The following is a 16,418-nucleotide window of genomic DNA, read 5'->3' as shown; positions in this document are numbered from 1 at the left end:
TTTGATTCAAAGGAAATACAGAAACAAAGAAAAGAAAAACAACAAATTAAGGAGAATAGGGAATTAATCCCTCTCATATTTAACTCCTGTCATATCAACAATGAACAGGGTCCTAACACCCACAGGGGGATCTTCAAGGATTACAACATGGTCTTGTTGTTCTACTCCTAAGTTGGCTAGCTTGTCTGCATGTTGGTTCCCTTCTCTAAGTATGTGAGTTGGGGAGCTCTTACACCTGGTCAAGAGGAATTTAGCATCTTTAATCAAAGCTTTATAAGGAGAGTTGGTGCTGGCTCCATGAAGAATCTGATTGATAGCCAGTTCTAAATCACTTTCTATCTCAGCTTCCATGATGCCTTTTTGAAAAAGGATTGTCAAGCCTCTGTAGATTGCCTACAACTTAGCTTCCAAATTGGTGCAATTCCCTAATTTGCCATAATAGCCCCAAACCCATTGGCCAGTTTCATCTCTTAGCAATCCTCCATAGCCAGACTGCCCAGGGTCACCTTTGGAGCATCCATCTGTGTTGAGCTTGAGTTTACCTGCAAAGGGGTAACACCAACCAATTAATTTGGGTTGGTTGTAATAGGGGTGGAAGGGAAATTGAAAAGCCTCTTGGATTTCAGTAGCATAATCCATAATTGTTTTATGACTCTCATGAATGGATATGGTAACATTGTCAAAAACCATTCTATTTCTATCCTTCCAAATCTGCCAAAGAATAATGGTGAAAAAAATATTCCATTTTATGTTTGAAAACATTTTTCCTTTTAGTTTCAAATTTGAAGTTATCCATTCATTGAGAGGAGTAGCAGTACCCTCCACCCACCAGTGTTCATCTTGGAAAGTAATCCAAACTTCCTTGGCTTTAGTACACCCTCTCAAGAGGTGATTCATGTCTTCAATGGAAGTATCACACCTGGGACATAAATCATTAGTGCCAATATTTCTAATACATCTCATTTGGTTAGTCAGGAGTCTGCCGTGAAGAACAAGCCAAAGGAAGCTTCTTAGTTTTTGAGGGACTTTGATTTTCCAAATCCAATTCCAATCAGTACCAGGCTCACCTGGTTGGGTGATAAGATTGTAAGCAGCTGCAGTGGAGAATTGTCCATTACAAGAACCATTCCACTGTGGAGTATCAGTATAAGTAACATATCTGGGCCTGTAAATTCGCAAAACTTCCTCCCCATCTTGGGGGTGGATCCAGTTTTCCATAGCTCTGGGATCCCAATTTCCCTCATCATCTAAAATATTGCTAACAATGGCTTGTTCATCCATGTAGTGATTGTTAGGATAGATTAAGGGTTGGTTTCCACACCACCAATCTCTCCAAAGTAAAAGTTTTTCCCCATTCCCTATAGTCCATTTGACATCTTTTCTAAGGGTATCCTTTTGTTTCACAATGCTTCTCCAAACATGAGATGCTCTCTTTGTGCCAATCCAATCTTGGATGGTGTTGTTAGTAAGATATTTGCTTTGAAGCACCTTACACCAGAGTTTATCGTTATCATTAATGATTGTCTAGCCAAGTTTAGTAAGCAAGGCAGCATTCTGGTGCCGAGCTTTTCTGATTCCCAAACCCCTCGCTTTCTTACTTCTACAGACCATATCCCAGTTGACTAAATGAACCTTTTTCCTGTTCTCAATATCTCTCCATAGGAAGTTTCTATTGATTCTATCCAACTCATCACAAAGAGATCTGGGAAGTTCCATGGTTTGCATGTTATAGCTAGGCAAGGCTGAAGTGACAGATTTCACAAGGGTAGTTCTAGTTGCAAGAGAAAAATATCTGGCTTTCCAACCTGATAGCTTCTTTTTAAGCTTCTCAATAAGTTCATTGAAAGTATTCTTGGAAATTCTGTTATGAAGAAAGGGGTTCCCAAGTATTTACCAAGGTTAGATGTAAGAGGAATGCTACATTGGGTACTAAGAGCCAAAGCAGTCCTCCTATTGATACTACTGAATTCATCAAGAATGTTAATAATGGTAGCACAGTTTTCTTGATCAGCCGTAGCAAAAAGAATCAGGTCATCAGCAAAAAATAGGTGGGATAAGAAGGGGCTATTTTGAGAGGCCTTAATTCCTTTCCAACCTCCCTCTCTCACTTTAATGTTAATCATGTTAGATAATCACACCATGCATAGGACAAATATGTAGGGGGACAAGGGGTCTCCTTGTCTCAGCTCCTCCCATTAGTGATACCCTCAAGCACTTCTCCATTCCAGAGAACATAAGATCTTTCATTAGTAATACAACTCATGATCAAGTTAATCCAACCCATGTTAATGCCAAATTCAATAAGGGTTTCATAAACAAATCTCCAAGAGAGTCTATCAAAAGCTTTTTCCAGATCAATTTTGAAAATTATGCCACCTATTTTCCCTTTCCTGTGCCTAAGAGTATGGATAATATCCTGGGTGATGATGATGTTATTAGTTGTACTGCGACCAAGGATGAAGTTACTTTGATTAGGGATAATGATATTATCTAAAAGAGGCCTGATTCTATCGACAACTAATTTAGTGATGATCTTGTAAGTAACATTACAGAGACTAATGGGACATAATTGTTTAATACTAATGGGATTCTCTACTTTAGGAATAAGGACAATAAGGGTTTCATTAATCTCTCTGGGAATTTGTTGGTTAGAAAAACAAGTTCTTACAAAATCACAGGTAGATTTGGCTACAATTGTCCAATAGTGATGATAAAAGACAGCTTGAATCCCATCCTTCCTCGGGGTTTTATAGGCCCCAATGGCCTTAGTAGCTTTCCATATTTCAAAGTTGGTGAGGGGTTTTAGCAAACCATCATTGTCCTCCTTGGTGAATTTATTCTTGGTAGTGTTATTCCAGTTGGCCAAATGGTTAGTGTTTACCCAATTAAAAAGGTCCTGGAAGTAGTGAACAATGATTTGTTTAATACCTTCAGTATTAGAAATCCAACTACCCTCTTCATTTTTAAGGACATTTATCTTGAGTTTCCTCCTTTTGGTGATGGTGGATATGTGGAAGAACTTAGTATTTCTATCCCCCAAAGTAATATGTTTGCTTCTAGATTTTTGGAACTAGTGGACCTCTTCCTGAAACAAAGTATAGTTATATTGACTGACCAGGTCTCTTTCAAGGTGATGGAGATTGGGGTTAAAGTTCACAACTTGGGATCTCTTAATGCCCTCAATTCTAGCTAAGAGTCTCCTTTTTCTTTTAAAGATGTTACCAAAAACTTCACGATTCCAAATTTTAACTTTCTGAGTGAATTCATTCATGGAGTCAATAAGTTTGTGGTTCATAGTAGTCCAAGCAGATTCGATAATACCAGGAAGGCTAGGATGAGACATCCAAGCAGCCTCAAGTCTAAAAGGCCTAAGTTGAGGAGTTAAAGAGTGCATACCTTACATGTACACCACAATGGGAGAATGATCTGAATATGTTTTGGGAAGAACTCTAACAGTAGCTTCAGGAAACATAGCTCTCCAGCCTGTGTTGCGCATGGCTCGATCCAATCTCTCCATTGTGTTGGCCATGCCTTGCCTATTATTAGCCCATGTCATGCTGGGTCCAGAACTGCCCAAGGTGAGAAGATTGCATTTATCAACCCTATCCAAAAATTTCTAAGATCTGGTAGTATTGTGCCTTATAGAAAAACTTCTTCGTTCGCTGAGGTTGCCATAATCGTTAAAGTCTCCTACAACAAGCCAGGGTTTATCCATACTTTTCGCAGTTTCCTCCAGATTATCCCACAGGGTGTTCCTCTGAGTAGGGTTGTGATTGGCATAAACAGCAGCTAAACCCATTCTTCATAATCTTTCTTATGAACTATAGCATGTATAACTTGAGAATTAACTTGGGAGGCTCTAACATTCCCATGGTTAGTACCCCAAATTAGCCAGATGCCTCTCGCTCTTTCCACTAGATCTACCATTGTCAAGGCTGTGAATCCTATGTTGTTGAAGAAATTACCCATTATACTGAAGGCGACCTCCGTCTCTAGGAGCACCAGAATCTTAGGTTTGTGGATATTGATATCTCCACCAAGTTTCTCTTGAAATTTTTATTGCTGGCTCCGTAACAATTCCAAAACAATAGATTGATAGAATCCATAAAAGGAAAAAGGGGTAGGGAACTGAGGTCAAGATCTATAAGTATACTACGGATTCAGCGATGGTCGTCCTCCACTGATCTCAGTGAAGCCATCTGGATCGAATGATGTTTGGCTCCTGCTATGTTGGCCCAACTTGGCTCAATTCTCAGCTGTATCTGTTCTATCCACCATACGAAGATGACAAGGTGAAGTGCTTCTTTCTCTGGTTCGTGCAACAAACTCACAGGATGGTTCTGTTTCAGATGCTCTGCCACTGTTATCTTCGGATCCTCTGCTCTCGCCATATGTAATACCTGGGTCTGGAGGTTCTCCTTCCTTAGCTAAGGTAACTTTAGGTAAAGTGGGGAAGAAAGATGAGGGAAGAACTCTAACCCCCTGGTCAAGGGTTGTAGGGGCTTCACTCATGTTTATCTTTGTAGAATGAGCATCAGGTTTCAATGCCCTGACCTCTTCTGATTGCTTCTGGCAGGGGCCATCCTCAAAAGGACAGATAGGAATACGATCTTGTGCAGCACCCGTTGGATTTGGACCTACATCCCTAGGGAGAGAGGCTGAGCTTGCCTCCTTGGATAACTCATGATTACCATTATTTCTAGGCTCTGAGGGCTTATATTGTGCTTGCCCTATAATGGCTTTACCTTTTGGGTCATTGCTCTAAAGATTGGCAGCTGTAACTGTTGGGTTCATTTGGGCCTTTTCCTGGCCCATTCTATTCATTTTTTGTTCTCTTGGATGATCTCCATTTTCCTCTTGGGTTTGCTCTAAGTATTTAAATCTATTGGCCTGGGGGTAGCATTTGGGTCCCCTGTTGGCTTGCGATTTTTCTTAGTAACAATCATTCAAGGCCCATACTCTTCATCTTGGTTTAGATCAAGTTGAGGGTGAACGTTGTCTTTGTCAGTAGCCGTTGAACGATTGGCTTCACCGAAAATGGCTAGTTGCTTTGGTTCTGGTCCAGGTTTGTTCGGCTTGAATCGGCAGCTCTCTTTCCGGTGGTCCACCCTACCATAAAAGAAACAAAATGCATGTAAGGATTCGTATTCTATGGTATAGTATTTACCTTCCAAGAAGAATTTGGGACGTAATGGTTTCCATAGGTCCAGTTCCACACAGACGCAGACAAATTTACCCCTAGTGGCCATTGCGGTTGTCATATCCAATTTGAGAGGTTTCCAAATTGTTTTTGCTATATCGAACAAGACTTTGCCTTGGTAATACTCAATCGGAAGCTCCGGAAACCTCACCCAGACCGCGGTTGTGGTTTCAAAAGCTTTCGATGCTTTAAAGTTTGGTTCCCATTTGCGAATCGTGAGGTAGTGGTCCATTATCACCCATAGGCCCCCTGTATATACTTTCGTGTAGTCCTCCTGTATAGTGAAATTAATGAGATAGAAATTACTACCCAAGTCAATCTTATTAAATTCCTCTTGCAGCCCCCAGATGCTTTTGACTCTGGTACATAACATTCTGTACCCAATTGTTTTCCCTAACAGCCGGATGATTAAAGCTTTTTCCCATGGCTTTCTGATTTTCTGGAGTAATTTTTGGGGTAAGAGGACTTTGGGTGTCCCCAAGGAATCTGTTACTTCTCTGTCTTCCATGGATACTTCTTGTGGACTATCATCTTCCTTATCAGAGGATAGGATGTCCACCCTACTGTCGAAAAGGTAGTCCATGTGCTTTGGCTTAGCCAATGCTTTTTGGAATGATCGTATGTGAGAGATCTTTGCTTTTTCAAGAACCCCTTGGTGGGTCTCTGAACTGGGTTCTACTGTGGCAGCCATAGTTTCATCCATGTCCTCTCTTACAAGATTACTAGAGCTTTTGATCTTCTTAGTACTTCGGATCAGATGGTCTTCTTCCTCCGTGGAGAGTATCAGGTTGTTATGCTAATGGTCATCTTCTGCCATTGACTCAATTTTTTAAATCTTAGAATGCCTGATTTTTATCTTTTACAAGTATACATTGAAATGACTTATGTAATGAGCACTATTCGGGTTGTCCTAGAAATAAATTGGGCCATGCGGTGGCGTGCCTTACATGTAGCCAACTCCCTATGTAGAAGAAAGCTCAAAGCTCAAGCAGTATTACAGTAAAGTAGTTATTCTATTGTTATTTTAGCTAGTTATTTTTTTCTTATAATATGAATCGCTATTTAACTCTCTGTTCAAATTAGATCGGTAGTATCTCTATTCAAATTAGATCCATAGTGTTTTATGGTATACCATATCATTGTGCCTGTTTGGTGCAGCTTAAAAGCTGCTTATTTCAGCTTTCAGCTTAATTTAGGCTATTTTGATGTGTTTGGTTTAGCTTATAGCTTATAGCTTATAGCTTTTTGGAAGTCAGAAATCAGCTTATTGTTTGAGTGGGGAAGGAGATGCTTAATTTATAAGTCAGAAATCAGCTTATGCTCATAGTTATAAGTTATAAGCTGTTTAGGCATAAGTTATAAGCACTTTCCCACAGCTCTACCAAACAGGGCCATTATTAGAGATGAACGGAAAGAATAGAGTTTAAATATAGAGTAAAAAAAGAGAAAACTAAATTAAGTTATAGTTGGTTAAAAATTAATTGGGATTAAAAAAGTACAAAATGATAAAATAGATTAAGGAAGTCAATAGCATTGTTTGGGAAGTGGGTTTGGGGCTAAAATAGTCACAAAAAACAAAATAGATTTTTTAGCCCAATAAAACAAAACATCACATCCAACCCATAATTATTACATTCTTTCTCTCACAAAAAAGCCAAATAAACCAAAAGCTTTTCCTAAACCAGACTTTTTAGCCCCAGGCTAAAATAGCCAAAAAAACTAAAAAGCCAACCCACTTCCCAAACCACGCCTAAGATAAAATATAACATTCAAATTATAATTATTTCATTTTTTTCTTAAAAAAATAAAATTCTTCCCAAACTAAATTAATTAGCCAGGCTAAATTAACAAAAAAGTCAGGCTAAAAAATTATTCCCAAATGAACCCTTATTTAAGAGCATCTCCAATGGTATGCTTTATAACTTGTTATTGCTATATTATGCCTTGAAACTGTTGGACAATTTTCACTGTATTACAAATAAATTATATTTGTGTACTTAACAACAAACAGAAGAAATAAGAAAAGGAGAGAGATTGTTTAATTACAAAAATCAAACTAGAATATAAAATAAATAAACAAAAATAGATTTTTATTTTGTTACAAAAATAAAGTCAAAATCTGAAACAAAAAAAATAATAAAATAGAAAGTAAATTAATTACTAACCAAATTAATTTCTTGAACAAAGGTTTGATCAAGTCTAGTGTTTAACATTGTGTCCTTAAGAAAGATTCGTCCTCTCCACGGTGCTTTTAGATTGTGGACGTCTATCTCCCAGGATAAAATGATCAGCAGTAAATAGTAGCAACACTACAAACTACTCACACAGCGAACACACTTTGTGTTTACACTCTTTCTCACAGGAAAATAATGCAGTACAATGCAAAGAGAACAATAGCAAAATTTAGGACAAAAATTTAAGTGAAAAAACCAAATGAGGAACTGCTTATTTATCGATGGAATGGTGGCCTTTCAGTTTGAATTAAACAAGTAGCAAACCTATTTGAACAGGTACCAAACCTGTTTGGTTTAAATGAATAGATACAAACCTGTTCAGTTTGAATTTTGAACAAATATGGGTTTAAACTGGATCTGTTCGGTCAGACAGAAACCTATACAGAAATTCTGAAGAGGTGCAAACAAATTTGAATTCAAAAATTAAAATTAAATTGGACAGATTTTATTTTACCAAAAAATAAAATAAAATTCAAATGTTTTTGGCCCAAAAAGATAAGTATTGGGCCGGACAAGCCCAACCCAACCTTACACCACGCACCTGCGTTGTCAGGACCCAAACCTGCCCCGATAGGTTTAGCGTCATGACCGGCCAGTAATCATAGATTACTTGTGGCCTCCATACAAAATAATTTCTTAATATAAAGTACGGGGCTTAGCGGAAGTTTAAAATGACATAGATTTATCCATTGAGTTGTGTGTATATATAGAATACTGGTATAATAAGTAAAGTTTTGTTCTAAAAGTACATCCACCGCAGTCATACAAAATTCATGTCTTACAAAAATGCAACCCCAACTATATACAAATACAAAATCACTGAAACACACAAAAAGGGGTTCGACTAGCAAGGCTCCACCCGAGCTTGGTTACTTCGCTTGGAAGCTCCTCAAAAGGCTGACCTGGGTAGATATGAGACTTTCCTAACTCTGTTGTTCAGCTTGCCCACCTACATATATATATATATATATATATATATATAAATAGTGAGCTAGAGTCTAACGAGTAATAACAAAATAAAGAGGTTATATGAATGAAGTTCGATAACATTACAAATGTCAATCTTAACATCAATAACCATTTAAAACAAACATGTGGTACATTCGATAGAGTAACAATATTTTAATAACAATAGAACCCCAAGGGTTAATCATTATATCATAGCCAATGCGACCATTAAGGTCTAACAGCAAAGATTTCCGTATTTCAATTATCCAATGGGCCACTGTAGACACCCCATTTTTTACTGCCCTTAAGACTTAGGTGCCACTGATTGCTTACTTGGTGATGAAAGTTGTGCAGTGCAAAGGTTCAATTTTTTTGACAAGGACAACGTCAAATCCCAACCTCACACCCCTTTTTTTGGACCAAAACGATTTTCACAAAAAGATTTTAGACCTTAAAACCCTCTTGTTCAAAATATTTTTGAAAAAGTTTCTACGATATTTCGAGGCTCGCATTTTGTTAAATGTTGCACTTTTCGGTAAACCGAGCAAGGATAGAGTGGAAATAAATGGAAAAGAGGTGGAATTTTTTAAAAAATCTGTAAAACATCTTATTTAGAGGTTTTGAGTTGAAGAAAATTGGAGGAGAGGGAAGAAACCTAGTTGGGGAAGAAGTTGGGCACAAAACGTTAAGAGAGAGTCGAGCAGCCCTCGCTAAATCAAGCATATCCTTTTGTACACTTGGATTTCAGCTATGAGGCCACCACCATTGTAAATTAGACTTTTAGGGCCTCATTTACATTCAAGAATATCTTAAAGTCGAGTCCAGATGAGGGAGCTATGGCTAGTTGAAGTTGGGCATCAATCCGGTTAGGACCAAAACTGAGTAGTCTTCACTAAAAGAGTCATATCTTTTTGTGTACTTGAAATTTTGATATGAGGCTGCCACCATTGGAAATAATACTTCCGGGGATTAAATTTAGACTCAAGAAGACCTGAAAAGGAGTCCAGATGAAAGAGATATGCCCATTTGAAGTTGGGCCCAAAAAGTAGATTTTTGTGGTCAGCTACGGATGTGGCATGTCGGCCACCAGTGGTGGCCGGTCGGTGTAGACACCCCATTTTTGACTACCCTCAAGACTTGGACGTCATCGCTTGAATACTCGATGATTATCCATGTTTATGTTCATTTTGAACGCCTGAAGTTCTTAGCAAAGTGCCTTGCCTTTGAGCCTTTGAAACTTGTCAGTTTTGTGCTTGGTTGTGGACCAAATTCTTGCTTCTTTGCTTCTGAAGGAGAGGGTAGCCTGCCGGCCATCCCTATAATCCATCGGCCAAGGTTTATTCCCATCGACTATCAGTGGTGGCCGGTCAGCTACACTGATGGCCGGTCGGCCTCATTGATGGCCGACGGCCATTTTTCTCATTTTTCAGATATTTTGTGTGCCAGCTATTGATAACTTAGTGCATCCTCCATACACGTGTATGGAGGGATGTAAACAAGCTTGTAGCTTGTTTTTCTATATAAGGGCAGGTCCCTCCATTTTTTTGAGGGTTCAGAAATTTTGAAGAGCAAAATTTCCCCTCTCTCTAGAACTCTCTCTCTCTCTCTCCTTATTTTAGGCTTGAAAGTGGGAATTCTCTACGCATTTGCATACAACCCCTTGACCAAATACCTTCACCTTGGAGTTGAGGTTCTTGGAGGTCTTACTTGAGGTTCTAAAAGTGGTTTTGGCTCAGAATTTTGATTGTTTTGCTGTTGTTCTTCAAGGGTAAGAACTTAACTCTTTTAAGCCTTGTTTTAATTCATTGTTTGGCCACCTTTGTACACTACTTTGAGGCTGGTTTTAACCTCTGAAAAACTCTGGTTTTAAGGTTTTAAAATGGTGGTTTGAGTCTTGTTTAGTTAGGGGGTGGTTTCCTCCCTTTGTTCTTTGTCTTGTAAAGTCTTTTGAGCCACCCTTCAAAGATTTTGAAACCCCCTTTCCTTGGCCTTTTAACCACTGCATTCCAAAGGAATTTCAGAGGTAGAAAGTTGGTTTTGAGGTCCAAAATGGGAGGGGGTGGTCCCCCCTCCTCATGTCTTGTTTGCATGTGTAGTTGGCCTAAGAGCTGAGCATGTTTTTCTACCCTTTTGGGACTCCATCTCAGCATGCTTTTGCTAATATTTTATCATGTTTTAACTCTGTTTTGGTTGGTCTTGGTCATATGACTCATGCTTTGTGAGGATGTAGTGTAAATGGCCTTTACTAGCTTTGTGTTTTAGGCTCTTTAGCATGCCTTATTTGTGATGTTTGCATGGTATAGCGTCATTTAGCATGTGATTTCAAGGCATATACCTCTGTCACACTCTCACATATATCACTCTTTAAATGCTTTTGAGAGTTGTGCCTTATGCCTTGCTTGCGAGCCAACATATGAGCATGCTTTTCTTGCCTTTTGTGCCCAAGTTTCAGCATGCTTTAACCATTGATTTGGCATATTTTAGGTCTGTCCATAGCTAGTTTGGGCATTTAAGCATTGTATTGCATGCTTCTAGTGTAATGCTTCTCACTAGCTTTGAGCTTTTGGCTTTTAAACATGTGTTGCATGTGTTGCTTACATGTCCTAGCATTAATTGTCATGCCATTCCAGCACTAAATATCTGCCACCTCCCTCCATTCTTCACTTTTTGTATTTGCCTTGGAAAGTGGTCTTGAGCCCCTTGTTGACTTGAGCATGAAATTGAGGCATTCATGCCTAATGGTTTTAATCCTCCCTTAAGGGTTTCTACTAACCAACAGCATGAGACCTCTCTTATGCTCAAAACACTTGTGGCTTAGACCACATTTTCAATTATAGGACTTTTCACATTGAACTTAACCGGTTAAAGGACTAATTGGTAAGCTAAAATGTGTAAACAAGAAATGGACCAAGTAAAACATGGACAAGATAAACATGTGTGTTACATCGCATGTGTTTGGTTCAGACGTTAATCCAAACACAAGAAATGTGGGACGTTTCATACTTAAAGTGATGAAACGTGTCACATTTCTTGGTCGCCGTCACCCTTGATCACGCATGATAGGGTGTTGGCCTTTTGAGTCTTATGTACGCATTCACTAAGCTTGTATAAGCTTGGTTTTTGGGCCATCATGCATTAAGATGCTTGGTTGGTGGCTTGAGAGCCGAGTGCCACACTACTTTGAGCTTGAGACAAGATAAGGAAGTGGCAGTACATACATTTCCTTGCAAATACATTGTCTTGGCTCTGTTGTTCTCTATTGCAGCAAAACTAGCATTTTGGGAAAGGAGGTAGCCGACTGGCCAGTGGCAGTAGCCGACCGGCCAGTGGTAGTAGCCGACGGGGCCAGTTGAGGTGCCCGACAACCACTTTTGGTAGCCGACCAGTCACTAGTCTATTTTGGTGCAAAAATGTTCCTGTTTTGAAGCAAAAGCAGTCTGGAGATTGGCATAATTTTCAGAAAACAAGGCAAGTGCAAACAGAGACAACCGACGGCAAGGCGATGAATTTTCAGGAGGACGCAACAGAGCATGCATGTCTTCCTCGCTTGCGAGGCCGCTTTATCGCTTTAATTAGTTAGTTGTAGCTAATTACTTGATTCGTTTTGTAATATCTTAATTAGTTTGTGCAGCTAGTTAGTTATTCAATTTCAATGGTTTTGTAATTAATTAGCCTAGAATAGTTAATTAATTGGTTTGTAATAATTAGCTTAGCTTAGCTTAGCGTAGCTTAACTTATTCATTTGGACCCTCCTTCACGAGGGCATAATGTTGTAACAAGCATGCGTATGTGTGTGCATGTCTTCAACCCCACGTCTTTCTCCCTTTTATTTACCCATTTTTGATGGATAGATTAGGGATCATTTTCAATTAACATACCTTATGCTTGCATGTGTACATCATTCATTTGTCTTGCATGTACCGGGCTCGACGCATCATTCAAACTGCATCGTATTTCAATGCTTATTTGAATACATGTATCAAATTGTTGCATTCATATGCCATCTTAGATAGCTGAGCCTATTAGTTACATTATTGCATATGTTGCATTAGGCATTTTGTATAGTTAGGATCATGCATCGTTTCTAACTAGTTTCCTGTTTTGGCTCAGAGTACACTATAAGTTTTACGCTTTAGCATACTTACATGTGTGTGAGTGTTACCATGCTTTAGCATGTTACCATGAGGCTATTTGCTTAAATGCCAAATTGAGTGAATGCCTGTGGATGAAGGCTTTGTTGCTTGAATTGGAACAATTTGATAAATGTGAGTTTTAAGCCCACTTTGCGAAGTGGCAAATCAAGTTGTTTTAAGCCCACTTGAGGGTGGCACTTTCAAACCAATTTCGAAAAACAAACATGAGTTGTTTTATTCCAATTCTTGCGATTTTAGTCTATACTTGTGTGTGTGTCACATAGTAAAGTTAGATTAATAACCGGAACAAGAACATATGTGTTTATAAAACAACATATCATGCTTAGTAGAGGCCGATCATTGATCGGGCGAGCATAGGTGCTCATTTCAGGACCTTCCCCTCTCGTACCCAAGTTCCCGAGCCAAGGCAACTTTGGTGATGACGGACACGTGACCTTTGGCACGAGTCAGGGTTTCTTAAAGTTCTCCAAAATAAAATATTTAGGTAGCGACTCTGTAATCTGGCAAAGTAGTCCAGTTTGGCATTATTTGATTTAAAAATCTGATTTTCCAAAATGATTTGCCAGATTGGACTCTTTGGTGTTTATCAGTCTCACATTGCACTTTGTGAGATTAGATTCAGAACCGTGACAGGAGTCTGAACTGTAGGAGACCAATTCGCACCTTCTCCGAAAGGGGGGGGCTCGCGAAGAAAGTCGAGCGCTACAGTTTCTGGTGACTTTGCTGGGAACTTAGAGAACTTGACTCGAACTCCTGATATGTTGTTTTATCTCCACTTATGTGTTTCTATGCATTGCATTTGCATTGGTGTGCCTAAGTCATAGTGTTTGCCATCTACTATTCTTGAACGGTTTGCCAGAGGCCTGCTTGGAAAAGCTTGCCATAAGGCTGACCGGTTGCGGGCTCTGCCACGATGGGAACACAAACCTTGGATCTGAACTACCGCTGTACCGTTTGATCCACCTTTCACTTCTAGGTGTTTGGTTCGAGAGGTATATTAGGTGGTCTTGCTGAGGTACCCTTTTTGACCATTTGACCTAGTTGCATATCATAAGCCATAGAGATTGTTCCAAACTAGGACAGGTTTCTCACCCAAATGCAGGATTGTATGAAACCGCATGCGTGCGTAGCGAAACCCTAGCTCCTGACAAAATAGGATAGGGAAACCCTATCCCACTATAGGGGTGTTTTGGCTATCACTTGCTTGATATGTGCTGTTAGGGTATGTCTCTACAGGATTGTATGTATCAGTTGCAAGTCTGGGTATCAGTCTGAGGACATCAGTGTTTGAGGGTATCAGTGTTTGAGGCAGAATGTTTGGGGGCAAAAATCAGTGTTTGAGTACAGATTGTCCAGCTTATGATCTCAACTGTGTGTTGCCTTTATCTAAGCCGAGATGTTGTCTATTTTCTGATTGTTGTTCCTTTTTTTACTTTATTTTTCTTTTTGCAAGGTAGTGTTTCGTCATTGCTTCCGACGAGGCAGATACCCCCCCGAGCACTCTGGACCAGAGGTAGAAGGCTTCACAGATCTGAGGATCTTATTGATGGACAACCAGTGTTTGCTTCATTACCCCCGGTTACAAGATGGAGGGCAGTCAGGCATAGAGTACCAGTACAACAGTCGCTAGTTCAGCGGTCATTGTTTACCCCACCTGTGCGCAGTTGGGCTAAGATTTCTATTTTTACCACAGAGAGAGAATATACACCTGTTCAGACAGGTCAGCACTTTATAGACAGTATGGAGGAAATGATGCGTCAACTCCAACAGACCACAAAGGCCATGCAGCGGGATGCTACTTGCCCAGCAGGCATAAGTAATTGCTAGGCTTCAACAATAGCAGCAACCACAACAAGCCGGAGCATCTGCTTTGCATCCACTTCCACCCCCACCTAAGGTTCCAACACCCGGGGATATAACTACTGTCTAGGAGAATACGAACGTTCCAACAGGGCCAGTCCTACTACAAACTTCAAAAGCATCGGCCTTCCCAACTGACACACCGTTCAAGCTTGAGGCCGATCCTACTGCTTTGAAAGTAAGCAAGCTTGAAAAGCTGTTTAAACGAGCTCAGGGAGTTAACTCGATCCCGAACATAGAGGATGGCTACACAGATTCGGTGGTGACATTATCGGATAGGCTTAAAATGCCTCGCATAGACCGCTTCGACGGTTCGGGCGATCCTATGGTCCATCTGAGGCTGTTCTCAGATATTTTGCGCCCGATGGGCTTGACTAGACTCCAGAAACTATCTCTCTTTGGTCGGACCTTGTCGGGTATTGCGGCCATCTGGTATGCCAAGCTGAAGGATTCAGTGAAAAGGAGCTGGGAGGAGATGGCCGAGGCCTTCATCGCCCAATATGCTTACAACACCCAAATTGAGGTCACGATTCGTGATCTCGAGGCGACCCGACAGGAGCCAAAATAAGGCTTTTTTGACTTTGTCACTCGATGAAGGGCCAAGGCCTCTATGATGACAACTCAACCACCCGAAAAGGATCAAAGAATAATGGTTGTTCGCAACCTGCAGCCCAAGCTGATGCAGAAGATGATTGCCTTACCCCTTCCCACCTTTGCTGACTTGCATGAGATAGGGATACAAATAGAAGATGCTATGAAGCAAGGTCTGATTGACCAGGAAAAGGAGCAGCCTAGGAGGGCATTTACACGCGGTTTGAATGCAGCTACGAGTAGCAATGCAGTCGCAAGGACTTCTGACGTCGGCACGGTCACCACCACGCCAAAAATAGCCACACCCTCCACCGGCACATCTGGAGGTACCATACAACTTGTAAAGTACCCGCCTAGGGGCCAAAGGACTTTTACCCCGCTTTACATGTCCCTGTCCAAAGCCTTGGGGGATCTAATCAGAAAAGGGCATCTAAAGCCCCTTGAACCACGCCTACTGCCAAATCCCCTCCCTCCTACACATAACCCGACCAAGTATTGCGCCTTCTATCAACAGCACAGTGATGACACCGACCTCTGCTTCAGACTCCGTTATAAGATCCAGGATCTCATTGACAACAAGGTGATTGCGCCTCCTGAGAAGCCAAATGTCACCACTAATCCTCTCCCACCACATAACAACCCCCCTCCTCCACCCAGGCAAATAAACCTAATCCAAACCATGGTCGTCCGTATGACCCCAGCATATACATCACTCCCTCCCACCTGCCTAAACCGGCGTTGTTCCTCCCAGAGAGCACAGACTTGTGCATGATGAGTACGTCCCTACCCCAACTTGAACCCGTGGTGGTGGCTGTGGTAGAAGGCATGCCTGAGGGCGCCGTGAGCATAACTGAGGAAGCATACAACCCTTGCTGCTACATCGTGCCAGTGAGCCAGGCTAAGCCAATGGTGGAATTGCTAGTGAGGATGGAGGTACATGTTGTCCGGGAGGACGGGCCAAGTCAGGGGCTGGATGATCTAGCTGAGCTTGAGGAGGATATCAACAACCTGTAGTTCTTTGATGAACAGGACATGGGGGATGTGCATATTGATTGGTTTGATGCGAACAGAGCAAAAGATAATACAGGGTGGCTCAGTGACGAGCCGGATATTGATAAGGGCTCTCAGCCAAGGCAGGGACAGTCAGAAACAGAAACATCTGCAACGACTGAAATGGTCGAGAACAAGAAAGAGCTACCAGAGAGCACCGGTACGGAGAATTTTGCTCGGGAATTGGGCAGTTTATGTATAGCTAACACAGAGCAGGAAGCCGCGCTGAAGCGGTTTGAGCAAGAGAGAATCGAGAATGATGACAGGGCTAGAAAAGCCAAGGGTCCTACAGGGACAGAATGCGTTGAGAACATGGGAACAGCTATAGCGGAACCGGACAGTTGTCTGTCAGTTGCCGAGGGGATATAGTGGGAAGACGAT

General features: G+C 40.9%; 1 protein-coding gene across 1 annotated transcript; it reads right to left on the bottom strand.

The window, feature by feature from the left end:
• Nucleotides 1-4,946: 4,946 nt before the first annotated feature.
• On the bottom strand, nt 4,947-5,903 carry LOC145793667 (uncharacterized). The gene has a single exon (XM_082876531.1). It carries the CDS (start codon nt 5,901-5,903, stop codon nt 4,947-4,949), a length of 957 nt encoding a protein of 318 aa, XP_082732657.1.
• Nucleotides 5,904-16,418: the final 10,515 nt, after the last annotated feature.

This window comes from Camellia sinensis, chromosome 6 (genome assembly GCF_055761805.1).
Source record: "Camellia sinensis isolate YWXY chromosome 6, ASM5576180v1, whole genome shotgun sequence".
Taxonomy (NCBI): Eukaryota; Viridiplantae; Streptophyta; class Magnoliopsida; order Ericales; family Theaceae; genus Camellia; species Camellia sinensis.
This window is presented reverse-complemented; position numbering and strand designations above follow the sequence as displayed.

Excerpts from the sequence above, each read along its gene's own strand:
- LOC145793667 (XM_082876531.1), bottom strand. The coding sequence starts at position 5,903 with ATGGATGAAACTATGGCTGCCACAGTAGAACCCAGTTCAGAGACCCAC.